Here is a 19,156-nt window from a genome sequence, read left to right as displayed (position 1 = left end):
TGAAGAAACTGAGACAGACAGGGTTAAGTGACTTACCCAGGATCACACAGCTAGTAAGCGTATGAGGCCAGATTTGAACTCAGGAAGATGAGTCTTTCACTCTAGGCCCAGTGTTTTGTCCACTGCTTCACCCAGCTGCCCAATGTTCTAGGAGACTCACTTATTTTTCCCTCAATATCAGAAAATTACCCATAGTGAGAATGGATGATCCACTGGCTATCCCTTTGGGGAACACAAAGAACAAATAAGTAACCTGAAAAAGGATCCGAGCTACCAAAATAGATAGAACCGAGTCGATCTGATAGGAGAGCCTTTCAGAGCCTATATATGCTCTTTATTCTAGAATCAAATCTAACAAGCTTGGTTATCTACTTTCTCAGCTCACAGAAATAAATTAAGTGAAAGGTGAGAAAATGGAAAGAAGGAGAGAGGCATCGCAGCACTGCTCCAGGCAAACACATTGTCAGGAGCAAAAAAGTGATGATATGGACAACCTAACAGAGAGGGAGAAGAAGGAAAACTCATGAACACCAAATATGAGACTTCAAAATTATAGTAGCTTGGGGATATTTAGTGTATAGGAAAATGGCACTTTGTACCTCCTTGCTCCAAAGAGTATCAGTGTCTTACAACATAGTCGTAAAGTATTGTTCATATTGATCATAAGATCATAGATGTAGAGACAGAGAAAGACATCAGAGGTCATCTAGCTTAATTCTTTTATTGTATAGGTGAGAACTGAGGTCTAGAGAGGTTAAATTACTCACCCAACATCACACAGTAGTGGCAGATCCATAGTCTAAACCCAAGTTCTCCAACTCCAAATAATAATAGCTGAATTTATGTGGTACCTACTGTGTGCCAGGTACAATGCTAATGGCTTTACAATGATTATCTCCTCTTATCCTCACAGCAATTGTGGGTGCTAAAATTATTTTGATTTTTCAGTTAAGGAAACTGAGGCAGACAGAAAGTGATTTGTCCAGGGCCACATAGGAGAGGGGAGAGAGAGGGAAGGGAAGGGAAGGGAGGTTAGAGGAGAGATGACTGAAATAAAAATATGTTGGATAGCCATACTTGGTGAGGGTGGGAGGGAAGGAAGAGAGTGAAGAGGCAGCAAAGGAGACTTAAAGGAGAGGTCAGAGAGCTAAGAAGAGAACCACCTCAATGCAGTATCATGGAAGCTATGAAATGGGAGCTATAAGTAAGGCAGAATATAGGACTTTTACTGAAATATTAACCAGTTCTAGGATCCTGTTAAAAAGTCACCTCTTCTTAAGGGGAAGGGGAGTTCTATTTAGACTTTTAATATAATTTTCATTTCCTATCTGCATTTTACACAGTGTTCTAATAGATGCCATTAGAAAATGCACCTTTGCCAAAAATGTTCTATATTGTGTAATGCTTATTTTTATTTTTATTTATTTATTTTTGCAGGGCAATGAGGGTTAAATGCCTTGCCCAGGGTCACACAGCTAGTAAGTACCAAGTGTTTGAGGCCGAGTTAGAACTCAAGTCCTCCTGAATCCAGGGCCATTGTTTTATCCACTGCACCACCTAGCTGCCTTGCATAATGCTTATATAGACAATAGACATAAATACATGTGTCCTTTAGCCATTAGTACAAGTGAAGATAACAATGTCCATTTCAAATGGAATTTTAGAACACAATATCTTTCTTCTAGAATTTTTATTGATTTATTTTGGAGCCCTTCCCACCCTGCCCCCTTCTACCCCCTGCCAAGAAAACTACATTTAACCAATTTCACTTGCATCCCCATAAGTTGATGTATGCATGCAGTCTCCACACCTGCATATTCCTGCTGCTTTCAAATTTCTGTTTCCTTCTTAGGATAACCACTATAGCCTCATGCTGACTTAGGAACATTTTTATTTTCTCATCATAATGCCAGCAACTCTATAAAATACTTAGTATCTCCAGCTGGTAGGTATTTTCACGGGAACTTTAATTAATGTAGGGTGTGCATCTTTAAATGTTTACATGCAATATATATCCTAGTTGGAAAAACAGGTACATTTAGTTTTCACTTGGCATGTGTAAGTAGCTATTTTTAGGGGGAAATCATTTAAATCACCCATATTTTGAAGGTTTTCTGAATTCTGTTCTTTGAGACTGCATTATGAGAGGAATGCCAAGGTGTCTTTCAAAAGTGTCAGGTTTTCTCATGTATAAGCCCGCTGGGATTTCAGTGCTTGGGGTGAGAGAAGGGGGCTATAAATGGGCTCCAAGAGAGGAGATGTGTGATGATGGGTCTGTGTTCAGGGAACACTAGGAACCTTAGAGGTTATCTAGTCTAACCTCATTATTTTTATAGTTGAAGGAACTATATATAGCCCAAAGCAGGTGACTTGCCCAAGATCACACAGGGATAAATGACTGAACAGGGATTTGAACCCATGTCTTTGACACTCAAGCCAGAACATTTTATTTTCTTCTACTACACCATGCTATGGTCATTTAACTTCTTGTGTACCGAACTCTAACATCCACCACATAACTAAGGCTATAATAACATTCATTTTGGGGCAGCTAGGTGGTGCAGTGGATAGAGCACCGGCCCTGGAGTCAGGAGGACCTGAGTTCAAATCCAGCCTCAGACACTTAACACTTACTAGCTGTGTGATCCTGGGCAAGTCACTTAACCCCAATTGCCTCATTTAAAAAAAATTAAAAAAACATTCATTTTGTTGTTCAGTCATTTCAGTCATGTCTGACTCTTTGTGACCCTATTACTGGTATGGTTTTTCATTTCCTTCACATCATTTTACAGATGAGAAAAATGAAGCAAACAGAGTTAAGTGTCTTGCTCAGGATCTCACAGCTGTTGTGTCTGAGTCCAGATTTGAACTGAGAAAGATGTTTTCCTGACTTCAAGTCCAGCACTTATCCACTGTGCCACCTAGCTCCTAATAACATTCATAGATAGACAACAAATACCTTCAGGACTTTTGTATGCTGCCTGCTTTTTCTAGATCTCATCCAATTACCCTAGTAAGGAACCAGTAATATTTGTCCCTATCTGCTTTCCATTTAAAAACCTCAGTTGTCTTATCTATAAAATGAGGACCCATAAATATTTGATAAGTATGCATATTTGTATTATACTTTGGCATTTATGAAGTAGTTAGGTGATACTGTGGATAGAGTGCTAGACCTAGTCAGGAAGGCCTAAATCCAAATCCAGCCTCAGACATTTACTAACTTTGTGATACTGGGCAAGTCACTTAACCTATGCTTGCCTCAGTTTCCCTGATCTGTGAAATGGAGATAATAACACCTATCTTCCAGGGTTATTGTAAGGATAAAAATGAGAAAAAAAAATTGTAAATTCCTTTGTAAAACTAAAAGAACTAATATGCACACATACATGAACAAACACACACACACACACACACACACACACACATATATATATATATATATATATATATATATATATATACACACACACACACACACATATGGATGTATGTCTATAGAAGCAGCTAGGTGGATCAGTGGATAGAGGTCTGGAATCAAAAAGACTTTAATTCAGGGGCAGCTAGATGGTGCAGTGGATAGAGCACCGGCCCTGGAGTCAGGAGTACCTGAGTTCAAATCTGGCCTCAGACACTTAACACTTACTAGCTGTGTGACCCTGGGCAAGTCACTTAACCCCAATTGCCTCACTAAAAAAACAAACAAAAAACAAACAAACAAAAAAAGACTTTAATTCAAATCTCACCTAAGACATTATCTATGTGACCCTGGGGAAGTCACTTAATTTCTGTTTACCATAATCTACTGAAGAAGAGAATGGCAAGCCCCTTTGGCATCTTTGCCAAGAAAATCCCATGGATAGTATTGGCATGGTATGGTCCATGGGGTCATGACACGAAGAGTTGGATGTGACTAAACAGTAACACCACTACCAAATGTGTGTATATGTATATACATATACACACATATATGGACATATGTATACTTACATATGCTGGCTATCATTATTACTTATCTCACAGGGTGTTTGCAATTATCAAATGAAATAAAATATGTAACATGATTGGTAGGCCATAAATTATGAAACAAATATAAGTTTTCTTTAGGGGCAGCCAGGTAGTGTAGGGGATAGATCACCAGACTTGGAGTCAGGAAAACTCATCTTCCTAAGTTCAAATATTGCCTCAGACAATTACTAGCTGTGTTACCCTGGGTAAGTCACTTAACCCTGTTTGGCTCAGTTTCCTCACCTGTAAAATGAGCTGGAAAAGGAAATGGCAAATCACTCCAGTATTTTTGCAAAGAAAACCGTGGGGTCACAAAGAGTTAGACATGACACATTACCACCATCACCACCACCACCAACTTTTCTTACCCATCTCAGGATCATATATCTAGACCTGGAAGCAATCTTGCCCAATGTCCTCATTTCATAGGAAATTGAGGCTTAGGTGGATTAAGTGACTTGCCCAAGGTAATGCAAGTAGTAGCAGAACCAGGATTTGAAGGTAGCTTCTCTGTCTTCAGATTCAGTGAGTTGTCCGCCCCCCCCCATATTGTTTCCATTAAAAGGCAGCTCTCAAATGGCCATTTAGGTAATTCAAATGTAAAGAAACCAAGATGAGATGCTATTTCATTCCTATTTTCTTTCTCTTTTTTAATGCTAGCTTTAAAAGCTATGAGAAATTTTCAAATGGATATCAAATTACTTTTTTCAGTAGAACTCATTTAAGGGTCTTCAGGCCACATTTTCCACTGCTTCTTAAATCGAAGGACTGATTATTATCCTGCTCCTCTCCCCTTCTATTCCTTCCCTGCTAACTTCTTCCATTCCCCAACCCCAGACACAGCCTCATGGTTTTGGGGGGATTTTGATATGTTACCTAGTATTTCCCTTGCTTGATTTTTGAACTCCAAGTTCAAAGGAAGAGAAGGTCAGACCAAAGGTTTTTCTTCTTCCCTCTCCCCCAAAGAATTTTCATTTATGAGCAGCCCAGGAGTGACGTCTGTTTCTCCAGAGGAATTGTGCTCTGTTGGAGCCCAAAAGAGTAATTACTGCAACAACTGGCATGTTACCTTATGACTTGCAAATACCATCGAGAAAATGAGCCAAGGGCTTGTTTTTGTTTGTTTGTTTCTGTACAAACTGAGAATCTTAGTCGGGGAGAAAGGAAACTCCTTTCACAGTATCCCACAGACCAAGCTCTCATTCCCTTCTAATTATTTGGCATTTTATCACGGGATCTTAGATCAAGGGATGGAAAGGATCTTAGATCAACTTCATCATTTTAGGAATGAGGAAACTGAGGGTCAGGGAGCTTAAGAAAATAGTTCAATGTCATACCCTGTAACATGTGGCTTTTTAAAGCTAGAGATTTGAACCCATTTCCACTGGTTACAAATCCCAGTGCTTTACTTTGAGTCCATCTGAATTCTATTGGCAAAGAAGAATGAAGGAGGTCAAAATATCAGATCTCTGGACCATACTCAAAAGAGAACCCTGAATGTCCCTTTGAGATTTTGTAGTCAATGCAATGATGTATTTGAGGGGCTTTAATTGAAATATAATCAATTTGTATCACTAACCAAAATACCCACATAACAAATATTTTATCTCATAATTGTTCAATATGGTATGAGATATAGAAAGGAAGACATCTGGTTGGCTTGTAATTTGTGCAACACTGTCAAATAGTGAAAAAAAATTTCTTTCAAAAGACATGGCTTTTAAGTTAAATCAAAGGATCTAGTCAACTTGGAAATTGACTTCTGTGGGTGTATATATATATAATGTTTAAGGTTACATTTATAATCCTTGTATCTGAAGCTTTTTCTGAATCTGAAGGGTTTGCATATACCCTGAGGAATTCCTCATTTTTATGGTTTATTGCCCTCATCCAGACTGAGAGTTTCCTTTACAACATCACTCAATGTGTTGCCATCAACACCCCCTTGGAAGAATATAGTTCACAAGGCTCAAGTATTGAATAGAATTATTTGCAGATGGAAGAATAAAAATCAAATCCATTACCTTCTCTGAGCTTGAGTCCCTGCATTCATAATAATGGGGATAATAACCCATAGTGCTTCCTTTATAGGATGATACTGCTCAAATGAGATATTAGGTATAAATATTTTGAGAACCCCAAAGTTCTATGTATTAATTATTGCCATCATCATCATCGAGACTTGAGGCCTGCCTCTGGGTGGTCTGTCAGTCCAATCCAGGATTTAAAGTCAGTTAGTACCTCAAACTCAGATGATCTAACTGTAGAGTTTATTGTTAACATACAAACTGATCTAGGGTACAAAAGATATCAGGGTAGCATGTATGCTGATCACCTCATTGCCAGTAGGGTCTCAGTAGTGTTTCTGGTTCTGAAAGAGAAGTCTTATCTACCCTACTCGCAGCTGGTGTATTTGAAGATGGTTTGAAGGTTCCAGCTCCCTTTGCCATCCTGAGAGTATAAGATTTTACTACCACAATCCAGTAAGGAGCAATTCAGTTTTAAGAGGCATTGTTGGTTTATTTTTTTTTTTGGGGGGGGGTGGGATGTAGGTTGATTCTTAATGACTCAGCTGGAGTCTTTTACAAAAGGAACAACCTAAAGTTAAACAAATAAAGGCCACTTCTGAATATGCCAATCATGACTATGGTTACATAAGTATGAATATTATTGATCTTTATCCTTCATTTTCTTTCTTTCTTTCTTTCTTTCTTTCTTTCTTTCTTTCTTTCTTTCTTTCTTTCTTTCTTTCTTTCTTTCTTTCTTTCTTTCTTTCTTTCTTTCTTTCCTTTTTTGCAGGGCAATGAGAGTTAAGTGACTTGCCCAGGATCATACAGCTAGTAAGTGTCAGGTGTCTGAGGATGGATTTGAACTCAGGTCCTTCTAAATAAAGGCCAGTGCTTTATCCACTGCGCCACCTAGCTGCCCCCATCCTTCATTTTCAAAGAGGGCCAGTGACATCATGGAGTGATGTCTAGATTTCCACGTGAATTGGATTCAAGTGAGGCAGAGTTGCACAAAGGCATCAGTCTCACTCTCCCTTTGAGAGTCTTCAAAATCCAGTGGAAAGACAAAAGTAAGGACGACTGATGTAAGGATGACTGATGATAGTCCAGGATGCAGTGGTGTCTTCCACATCTGACCAAGCTGTAAGGGTTCCACAGTGCGTGCTTCAGCTGCCTTCATGTCCATTGGAACAAATTATTGTCATCCACTCATTTCGCTAGGGGAAGTCTTCACATGCTTGGATTAGACATCCCTTTTACTCACAAATGGGTTTGAGATCTGTCACCCTTAATAGATTTCACTAGATCCAATTAATAAAGACATAATTTTAGGAGATTCTATCTATATGCTCATTCTTCTGGGGAAAAATATGTAATGTAACCAGTTTACAATAGCAGGGATCCAATAGGGAATGTAGAATCACCCTCTAGTTAGTCTTCTTTCCCCAAGATGACCCTTCTGACAGTGCAGCATTTCTCTACCTGTGTCAGTCCTGCTTCATTTCAGGTGAAGGGGATTAGCAATAGGGATGATAAATAAAAGAGATCCATTAAAACACTTTAAAAAATGCACAGAAGAGAACAGAAGGAAGTTCAGATGGAAGCACAGACAAGCAATGTATAGAATTTATTTTATTTTATCCTTTAAAAAAGCAGACAAACAGTATGGAATGGAGATCCAAAGCTCACTGTTCTTGTTCTTTGTAGCTTTTATCAGATGCCACTGGTTTGATTCTCCCTATCATGGAGGTCTTTTCTACCATCATGGGTCTCCCTTCATTCTCTGAAGTTCTCTGCAGTACCCAACTACTATAGGGCAAATAAGGTATCTTCTGCTGCTGCTTCACATGGTGCTCAATCTGGCCGGCATCCAATATTCTTTTTCCTAAAGAATCCGTGCTCTCTGACACTATCCCCATAGGTAAAGATCACAGTCAGGGTCCGTGTTGTGGCAGAGTAAGGTATGACCTGTGACTTGAGACCAAGATGCTTCCATTTCTGAATGTTTCCCCATACTATAGAAAAAAATCTCAATGTTTCCCCATACTATTGAAAAAAATCTGAATGTTTCCCCATACTATTTAAAAAGCATGAATGTTTCCCTATACTATTTTTTTTGGTAGGGTAATGGGGGGTTAAGTGACTTGCCCAGGGTCACACAGCTAGTAAGTGTCAAGTGTCTGAGGCCAGATCTGAACTCAGGTCTTCCTGAATCCAGGGCCAGTGCTCTATCTACTGCACTACCTAGCTGCCTCCTCCCTATACTATTGAAAAAAATCTGAATGTTTCCCTATACTATTGAAAAACCTTTTTACTCTGAATTTAAAGATAAACAGACACACACACACACACAAATTACACCTAAACAGTAGAACAAAAACCCAGAATTCCAAAAAAAAAGTGCATCTCCATTTCACACTGTTTGCTTTTCTAAAATGTGGCATCTAATAAATTCTATACATTACTTCTGAAATTTCCCTACTTGTTTGTGCTTACTTCTAATCTGCCTTGTGGTCTCCTCTGTGCATTAAAAATATTTTGATGGCCCTCTTTATTTTGACATCACTTTTATTAACCTCCTGATCCCCAATTCTCCCTATTAAAAACTGAGGTAAAAAGGGGAGGAAGCCTAGTAACAAATAAGCATAGTAAAGAAAAATATATCCATGTAGTGGTCATGTTCAAAATTTATGTCTCTGCATCATATGTCCATCACCTCTTTATTAAAAGTTGGAGGAGCAGCTAGGTGGCGCAGTGGATAGAGCACAGGCCCTGGATTCAGGAGGACCTGAGTTCAAATCCGGCCTCAGACCCTTGACACTTACTAGCTGTGTGACCCTGGGCAAGTCACTTAACCCCTATTGCCTCACAAAAAAAAAAAAAAAGTTGGGTAATATGTTCCATTGGTTGATGATTGCATTGATCAGAGTTCTTAAGATTTCCAAAGTTGCCTTTCTTTACAATGTTTCTGTCCTTGTATGAATCATTCTTGTGGTTCTGCTTTAAATCTGCCCTGAGGATTCTTATTACTCAGGATTTTCTGAAATTAATAATTTCTTATGACACAATGATATTTTATTACATTTACATATCACAAATTGTTCTGTTGTTCTCTACTTGTCTGAAGCAATCTAAAGCACTCCAAAGAATTTTAGATCCTTGCTTTTAATTTTTTCCCTTCTTCAGGATAAGAAAGTTTGTCATTTTTGTGTCTGTTCCTTCCCTGGGTATATACTCCCTCTTAACCACTCCCACCCAATTATTTCCCAGTGGTATTTGTTTAATTTCTACACCGTACTGTTGATTGTGTGCGTGTATATGTATGTGTGTGTGTGTATGCATTTAACCCCCATCTATCCCAGTCATGAATGAGATTCATCTGATGCTCATTCCTTCTTCCCTTGTTACATGTTCATATACTCTTATGTACCTCAATTAGGAGAAATAGCAAGGATCATACTATTCTTTTTCCTTTCTACACTAAACTAATATCTTCCTCTTTTCCTCCCTTCTTTTTCCTCTCTTCAAATATTGAGAACAGAACCAATCCATTCCTAAGACCCCTGTTTCTTACCTCTCTTAATATTCTTTGCAAACATTAGATCCAAAAGATAGGGTTCCTTTTGGGGGGGGTGGTAATGAGGGTTAAGTGACCCAGGGTCACACAGCTAGTAAGTGTCAAGTGTCTGAGGCTGGATTTGAACTCAGGTCCTCCTGAATCCAGGGCCGGTGCTCTTTCTATTGTGCCACCTAGCTGCTCCTAAAACATTGGGTTCTTAACTGTTTTATGTCATGAACCTCTTTGGCAATCTTGTGAAACCTTCTCAAAGTTATATTTTTAAATGCATAAATAAGAACACATAAGATTACAAAGGAAACCAATTAAATTTAAGTTCAGTTATCAGTATATATATACATATATATGTATATATCTGTATCTATCTATCTATCTATGCAAATTCATGGACAACAAGATAGGAAACCTTATTCTACAGGGACATTTGGTTCTTCTCTCCTAATAGAATGTTAGCACTGCATGATCATACAGCTCCTTCAAACTTCTCAAATAAATTTAACTTTCTAGATTTTTCCATATTCTTGTTTTTATGTCAGAATTCCTACTATACTCTAGTATTTTCATCAGAAATATTTAAAAGCCCTCTATTTCATTAAAGATCAATTATTTTTCCCTTTAGGATTAAACTCCACTTGGCCAGGTAAATGATTTTTGGTTGTAAGTCTACCTCTTTTGCCCTTTGGGATATTGTGCTCCAAAATCTCCTCTCATTTATAGTAGAAGCTTCTGGGTTTTGTGTGATCATGACTGTGGTGCATTGCTATTTGAAGTGCTTTTTTCTGGATGCTCACAGAAGTTTTTCTTTGATATAAGAGTTCTGATTTTGGCTATGACATTCTTGGGACTTTTCTTTTTGAAGTTCTCAGGAGGTCACTGATGGATTCTTTTTATCTTTTTATTGTCCTCTGATTCTAATACATCTAAGAAGTTGTCATTTATGATTCTTGAGCAATAGTGTTCAGGCTTTTAAAAAATCAGGGTTTTCAGGGAGTCCAATGATTCTTAAACTATCTTTCCTTGACCTATTTTCGAGGTGAATTGTTTCTGATATGTGTCTTGCCGTTTTCTTTTTTTTTTCCTGTCTTTGGTTTTGTTCTAATATTTCTTGCTAAGTGGTTGACTGTTGTTTGTCATAATTTTAGGGAGTCCATTTCTTAGTTAAAGATTACCAATTTTTCTTCTTAGCTACTTCTAATTCTTTCCTCTAGAGTTTTATTTTTTTGTCTCTTCTTTCATGTCCTCTTATGTAGTTCTTGTCTCTGCTTTGACCCTCTGCTTATGGTTTTTACAAAATTACTTGCTTCTGCTTTTGAGGAATCTTTAGACTTTCAATTAAAAAATATTTATCATGCAATTAAAAAACGTTAGTTATCTTTCAAGATTTAATTCTTATGTTGAAGCTTTGAGCCAGGGTTGAGCCCAACTACGTGATGTGCTTCTGAATGGAGTGGTCAAACTTTCTTCATCTCACTCTGGGTTTGTGTACCTAGCTCCAACTGCATCTCCCCCTTCATCACTGAGGTTCAGAGCACCAGATCTTCAGAGCAGGACAACTTTGAGAGTCAGGGATCTCACAGTTTCTTGGAATCGACTGTTTCAGTGTGAGGGCTGCAGCATCATGTTGTGAAATTCAACCAGTTTAGTGGAGGAATTTTAGGTGAAAGCTGTGCTCTCTGCATCCCAATCAGGCAGCCATCTTGACCAGAAATATTCCTGTGTCCTACTGTAGCCCTTCTTCTAGGGTCATTCTTCCAGCTTACACTGTACTATTAAGTTACATTGCCAAGAGGGGAGATATTACTTCTCTTCTCGGGGTTCTAAGGAGATTCCTGAGGATTTGGAATTTCTAATACTATAGCTCACATGCTATATTCTGGTATGTTATTTAATAGTGATCAACTAGTTGACATTAATTAGCTTTTACAAATGTTCATTTATTGGTAGGTGGCACAGTATATAGAGTTCTGGGCCTGAAGTTAGGAAGAGTTGTCTTCATGAATTCAAATCTGGCTTCAGACACTTGCTAGCAATGTGACCCTGGGCAAGTCACTTCACCCTGTTTGCCTCAGTTTCCTCATATGTCAAATGAGCTGGAGAAGGAAATGGCAAACGACTCCAGTATCTTTGCCAAGAAAACCCCAAAAGGGGTCACAAAGAGTCAGACATAACTAAAATGACTGAATTTCAACAAAATTTCCTGAGAAAGAATAAGAATAATATAATTATAAAACCATTCCACCTCACCTCCCAAACCAAAAACATATTTTCTTCTTATACATACAAGGATCCTAGAAAGAATGAGGTCAACTTTAGATATCACATGTGGCCAGAGGAAAACTCATATTGTCCCTTTTTAGAGCCATTACTTTGTGCTAGGCTCTGGGGTTGGAGCCCTTGTAGAATCAGAAAGCTGGTTTTCTTCACATGTGTCTCTGACCTCCTGTTATAGATGCTGATGTCTGACGCATGCTCAGGGAGATGGTGCTACAGGCTCTGATGCAATGGGGTGCTGCTACCAGTATTGATAGGAAGTGCAAATCTTCCAACCTTTGGAAATTCACAAGGTCATTATCTGGTTAATGGGAGAGGGAGGAGAAAAACTCAAACACCCCTGCCCAAAGTTCCAGATTGGCTTGTTTTAATCTCTAACTGCACAAGACAAGACTGATTCTCATCAGTAAATCACAAAGTATGCCCTGTGTGCATCTGCTGTCATCCAGAGATCAGAGAAGTTCATTCCTCTCAAATTGTTTGAACCTATTTTGTACCTTTGATTGATTATGTGAGATAGTGATTGATGATGACCTTTGCTATTGATTGAAGATGGAAAGTAAACCCTTACCCTGGAAGCAAGGTGGTGCCTTATCTGGTAGCTGGAGTGTGTGGCCTGAGTTAAAATCTGGCCTCAGACACTTACTAACTGTGTTTCCCTGGACAAGTCATGTAACCCTGTTTGCCTCTATTTTTCTTTTGTAAAATGAGCAGGAGAAGGAAATGGCAAACCACCCTAGTATCTTTGCCAAGAAAATCCCAAATGGGGTCACAAAGAGTCTGAAATGACCGAATAAGAGCATTAACAACACCCTTACATTATATTCCATAGACCTTTGTCCTCATAGAAAATAGTGAAAATATCTTGCTTATTTATTTAATAGCTAGCATTTATATAAATGAGATAATATCTCATTTTATCTATATAACAACTCTGGGAGGTAGGTTCTGTTATTAGTTTCATTTTTATCTTTACATATAAGAAAACTGAGACAGAGAGAAGTTAAGTCACTTGCACAGGGTCACACAGCTAGTAAATATCTGAGGGTTGGATTTGAAATTGGGTCTTTCCTGACTTCGGGTCCAAAATCTTGTCTACTGTGCCACCTAGTTGCCTCTAAGAAATTATGCCTTTACTCCTCACACATCCTACTAGGTCTTTGTTACCTCCACCATGTTGGCTACATTTTTAAGTCTGATGTCCACTCTCTCCTAGTTCCAGTGGGTATACATCCTGTCCATGTCAGTGACCCCCATGCATCTACAGGTTCTATAGAGGAACTTTATATCTCCCCTCATTGTCTTTCAGTTCCATCTGGGTCAGCTGGGTAAGGTTAACAAATTATAGAGATTGTTTTCCTGGAAAAGGGACTAAGTGATAATAAAAATCTCATTGTAGTTAGTGACCATCATTACATGAGTTTTGTGAGAACAAATATTTAATCCTGACTTAATTCTACAATCTCATAGACAAGTTAGGATACTGATTAAAGTACTGTGTGTACATTTGTATCTTCATTAAGAGAATCTGAATTCTGGGTTTGAACCCAGGCTCTGATCAAATAATTTAATATATTTACAATACCATGCCTTATCCAAGGGATGAAAAGGGATCTAAACATAATACCCAAGAAGAGGTTATCAAAGGACACTGTGAAATGTCTTTTACTAGACATTGTAAGACTAGGTTTGTCTCTAAGACTTCCTGTAGGAAGGAGAGATTTCAGGGATCCTTTCTATTCCTATATCTTTTAGTTGTTATATCAGCATCTCTTTCTTCCCTCCCATACTCCCTGCCATTCCTTTCTGAAATCAGTCATTTATTCTGAAATTCTACTAACCCAGTTATTTAAAAAAATAAATTTGCTACTGAAAATAAATAAAATTTTAAAAACTCTTAAAATTTTTTGTAGACTTATCTCAGGGTTTCCCCCAGATTTTCAACTCATATTAAGACCCCATATCTTCATAATCTTATCTTTGCAGATATCCAGGTCACTGACATGACCACTTATTGAGAAATACTGGAAAAGGGATTCCTGCACAGCTCTGGGCTGGACCAGATCATTTCTGGGGCCTCTTCCAAAGCCCCAGATTCTATGATTGGGTACAAATCCGAAGATGTTCTAAGGAGCCGCAGAGCTCTCTTTCTTGGTCCATGACATGATGTCCTTGAGTCATCAAAGAAAGATTAAATTATCCATGTTCAGTATCATCTATTTAAAAAAGCAGAAAGGTGCATAATGCATTTTAGAAAGATTTGCATCCAAAAATAAAGTTTTAATGTTCAGAATGATTAATGTAAGTTTTCTGGAAAATGTATTTATATAGAACATCTCATTCCCCTATGATGCTAAGTAAATGAGGTTGTTACTATCTTTATATTTATCAAAAATGTTTTCAAAGGACTTTGCGTTTCTAAAAATTCCTTATAACATCCGCTTAAAGATCAGAATGTGAAATTATAGAATTATAGAAGATTACAGTTGGAAGCTGGGGTGCACAGGAGTCAGCTTGAATCAGCTCTTGAGAGCTGATTGTTAAATTTTCAGTGCAAGAATTTACACATTGGAAATCAACAAGCCCTACAAATATTGAACTAATGGGATTGATTTATTCTTTTATTGATGGTGTAGACTTAAGGAAGAGATGTGGATAATGTTAATAATGCATATTAAATTTAGAAGTTTGTCATGCATACCCCACCCTTTTGGGAGACTTAGTTGTTAAATATTTACTAGAATACCACTAATTGGAAATAACCTTACTGGTCTAGTCCTGTCTAGACAACTACTTCCAAATCTAAATACATTTCAGGAACTATCTATAATATCAATAGAAAATGCTTATCTAGTCCTTGTTTGAATATTTCCAGTAATTGAAATCTGGTCAGAAAGCTTTTTCAGTAGTTTTTTGCTGTAGTGGCAAGGATACTGAATTAGGAGGCCTCCTTCCTTGTTGAACCCTTCCAAAAATGAACTTCAGTTTTAGTTCTTGTTCTACCATTAACTCATTTTAAAAATAGTATTTTATTTTTTCCAATTACAAGTAAAGATATTTTTAAACATTAATATTGTAAAATTTTGAGTTCCAAATTTTTCTCCCTCCCTTCCTTCCCCCCACTCCAAAGCTAGCAAGCAATCTAATATAGGTTATACATTACAATCATGTTAAACATATTTCCACATTAGTCATATTATGAGAGAAGAATCAGAACAGAAGGAAAAAACAGAAAAAGAAGAAGCAACAACAAAATAAACAACAAAAATAAAAATAATATGCTTCAATCTTTATTCAGACTCTGCAGTTCTTTTTCTGGATGTGGAGAGTATTTTCCATCATGAGTTTTTTGTCATTGTCTTGGATCATTGTATTGCTGAGAAGAGCTAAATCTATCACAGTTGATCATCATACAATGTTGTTGATACTGTGTACAATGTTCTCTTGGTTTTGCTCATTTACTCAGCATCAATTCATGTAAGTCTTTCCAGGTTTTTCCTGAAATCTGCCTGCTCATCATTTCTTATAGCAAAATAATATTCCATTACATTCACATACAACAACTTCTTTAGCCATTCCCCAGTTGTTGAGTATCCCCTCATTTTCCAATTCTTTTCTACCACAAAAAGAACAGCTATAAATATTTTGTACATGTGGGTCCTTTCCCCCCTTTTATGATCTCTTTGGGATATAGGCGAGTAGTGATATTTCTGGGTCAAAGGGTATGCACAATTTTATAGCCTTTTGGGTATGGTTCCAAATTGTACTCCAGAATGATTGGATCAGTTCACAACTCCACCAACAGAGCATTAGTGTTCCAATTTTCCCACATCTTCTCCAACACGTATTGTTTTCCTTTTTTGTCATATTAGCCAACTGGATAGGTATGAGGCGGTACCTCAGAGTAGTTCTAATTTGCATTTCTCTAATCAGTAGTGATTGGGAACATTTTTTCATATGGCTATAGATAGTTTTAATTTCTTCATCTGAAAAGTGACTGTTTGCATCCTTTGACCAGTTCTCAATTGGAGAATCTACAATTAACTCTTGTTGGCAGGACTCTATCACTGCACAGGTACAAGGGGACTTGGAAGTAGTGTCCAAGCATAAAAAAAGGCCCATGGTGAAATTGTATTGTACAACTAGGCCATTCGTTGATATTACCAGAACCCATGCTATGGACCCTTGATGAACACATTTCAATCTCTATTCCCAATCTCTTGATTGCTCTCATTAGGCCCTTCAACCATACCTCCTTGATTTTGCTATAGCTGCTTTTTCTGTATCAGTCTTCTTTGTCCTGTAGATTATTTATTAAACACCTACTATGTGTCAGGCCCTGTGCTATGCTCTTGGGATACAAATAAGAAACAGAAAGCAGTCTTTGCACTGAAGGACCTTTTGAGGGAAGGTGATATACAAAAGGAAGCTGGAAAGGGGATTGGGAATACCCCAGATCCTGCCCTCTATAAATAAAGGCTTTGTGAGGAGTTGAATTCTCTACCCTTCAGGCCTCCAATCAGGAAAGAGAGGAGGCTGAAGGAATAAGGAAGGTGTTGAGTATCCATGACTGAGTTAGCCACATGATGATGAAATTTCAAGAGATGTCTAAGCCATTTCAGTTCTGGGGGCCCCACACTGTTATAATCTCAGGCTTCTGCCTCCAGGTTGTCTCTATCCTTCTATGTACACAGTCCTCAATTGAGGGTTGACTCCACCCCCCTGCTGTAAACAGCCCTGCCCCAATCAGTGGAGATGAATCTGCTCCAAGAGTTGCTGGAACCTAATCTCACCTCCCTTCACAAACTCACCTCCCCACCATTCAGCCTGCTTGGATGCTGTACTGTCCCCTACTCCTGCTGTATCTCTGACTGGTGCATTCTTTTTAGACCCCTGACAGAGCTCCCATTTCCTATAGACTGCCTTGAGCTCTTCCAGCTCTGCCTACTGCTATGGTTCAGAAAACCCTAACTTCTTGCCTTTTGGAATGCCACAACACTTGGTACATACTGTTTGGCTCTGTCTCCTTGTGCTATAATACCAGAGGCTGGATTAGTTTCCCCTTCTCTTCTTTCTCAATGACCCAGGGCTCTGACGGTACAGGGGCAACATCATGCTGCCTTCACAACCCATTTACTGTAGCTCACACTGGCTTTCATGTCATTTTTTCCATATTCTTCTGTGGGTTTCCTGTGTAGTCCTCAGATGGATAGAAGAGCTTTCTGGTGCTTCTTTTTGATCTTCTTGATTATTTTTCCTTTTAGTTCCCTTTAGCTAATTGTTGGGGTGGGTGTTTAGGGAAAACTGGGCTCTGTTGGAACCTTTCATGTCTCCGTCTTAATCAGGAGTCCCCAAGGTCTAACTTTTACAAAATTTGAGGTTTCTAATTAGTGAACACTAATTATCTCTCTCATCTTTAATATTAAGCTTCTCTCTAAATATATTCTCAACAAGTACTTATGGATGATACTTGTTCAGGATGTTTCCCATTGACATAGTTCTCCTTCGCCCAAATTTAATCCTAGCTCTATAATAAAGTATCCCATGTTTCTTACCCTAGCCTAATAGCTCTTAGTGATGACTTCCTCCTTTTCTAAGTAAACACAAACTATCCCTTTAAATATCTGTTATATAATTACTTTGGGAACTTCACCAACCTACCATTTTTAAGTATTATTGTTGTTCAGTTGTGTCTAACTTTATGACTCAGTCTGGGGTTTTCTTGGTAGAGATAGATATTGAAGATATTTGACATTTCCTTCTCCAGTTCATTTTACATATGAAAAAAAACTGAGGCAAGTGTAGGTTAAATGACTTGCTCAGAGTTATGTAGCTAGTATTTCTCTGAGATTAAATTTGAATTTAGGTCTTCCTGACTCTAGGCCCAGTGATCTATCCACTGTGCCCCCTAGCTGTCATTTTAAATATCTACTCAAAATATAGGAAACATTTATTTATCCCTAGGCTATGATTTTCTCTCTTATTCTTCTTGAAATTACAAAGATTACATGAGTCATCCTTATAATTTTTTTCAGTTTTATAATTTAGTTCTATAATAATTCACCTGAACTTGACTCTTTGAACTCATGGATGGCAAGTAGGTGCTTTCTTATCTGTTTCTAAATTGTCTTGAGCTTCAATCCCTGGCAACAAGTTTCTCCCTTTCCTCCCTAGTCTGAAGGTCATTTTCCTTGGCAGAGAGAATAGAAGCAAAATAGGAGCTGATAATATCTCTTAATATTATCACATCTGAGGTAATCTTCCTTCTTCGAGTATCCTCTCTCCTTCAATATAACTAAAAGCTCCCTTTTGTTAAACTTTCCATGTCTTTCATGCTACAGCTTGTTGTGGGTTTTCAATGGCCTGACATGATTCTTATGGGATCTCATGCCACCCATTTGCAGAGAATGCCTAGGCAAAGATGCAAATCTCCTAGCTGGAAGACAACATAGAGGAGTCTTTAACATTTGCATCAATAAGAAAGCAGTTGATAAACAGTCCTTGGGTGTTATTCAGTCATTCAAATCATGTCCGATTCTTCATGACCCCATTTGAGGTTTTCTTGGCAAAAATAGTAGAATGCTTTCCCATTTCCTTCTACAGCTCATTTTCTAGATGAGGAAACTGAGGGAAACAGGCTTTAGTGACTTGTTCAGGGTCATACAGTTAGTAAGTGTCTGAAGCCAGATTTCAACTCAGGAAAATTAATCTTTCTGACTTCACACCTGGTGCTCTATCCACTATGCCATCTGGCTGCCCATTCCGTGGCTATCTCTAGGTTAAACCGTAGGGCTGATGGAAATGACTGAAAGTTCTAAGAATGCAATAGCAGGGCAGATTGCAGGGTCCAGGGTCCTTATATTACAGTAGGTCAGATGACAGTGCCCAAAAGTTTATAAGGCCTGTCAACCTGGCAGATAGCAAATTCCAGAAGACCTTATAAAGTAATATGGAAAATGGTAAGGGCTCATCTCATTATAAAGCACGTAATTGGTGACTCCCCATTCTTCTAAGTAGAGTGAGCTGACACATTGCTCTTCATGCACAGCCTAATCATGGAGTCTAGAACAGGGTAGGTGAGGGAAATGAGGAAGGGAGAGGAGAGGGAGAGTCTTACTGGTGGCACTTCCTGCCTGGTTGCTTCAATAGGGTCTGAGTAGTCCAGTGGTCAGAGGAGAGAAGGGAAAATTCAGGTGAAGGATGCCCTGCTGGTGACCAGTTAACCCTTTTTTGTCTTCCTTTTCCAATGAGAAATACAAAATCTGTGGCTTGGAGAAATGTGAAACTTTGTTGA

General features: G+C 38.3%; 1 protein-coding gene across 1 annotated transcript in view; it reads right to left on the bottom strand.

Moving 5' to 3' along the window:
* LOC122747374 (ubiquitin-conjugating enzyme E2 C-like) overlaps positions 1-7,194 on the bottom strand; it is a 41,586-nt gene extending 34,392 nt beyond the window's left edge. Inside the window, exons 1-2 of the mRNA XM_043993438.1 lie at positions 7,044-7,194; positions 4,943-5,031 (exon numbers count right to left, since the gene is read on the bottom strand). Coding sequence (XP_043849373.1) covers positions 4,943-5,031; positions 7,044-7,194 — 240 coding nt within the window. The remainder of the gene's footprint in view (positions 1-4,942; positions 5,032-7,043) is intronic.
* Between the last annotated feature and the right edge of the window lie 11,962 nt (positions 7,195-19,156).

This window comes from Dromiciops gliroides, chromosome 3, assembly GCF_019393635.1.
Source record: "Dromiciops gliroides isolate mDroGli1 chromosome 3, mDroGli1.pri, whole genome shotgun sequence".
In the NCBI taxonomy this organism is placed as follows: Eukaryota; Metazoa; Chordata; class Mammalia; order Microbiotheria; family Microbiotheriidae; genus Dromiciops; species Dromiciops gliroides.
This window is presented reverse-complemented; position numbering and strand designations above follow the sequence as displayed.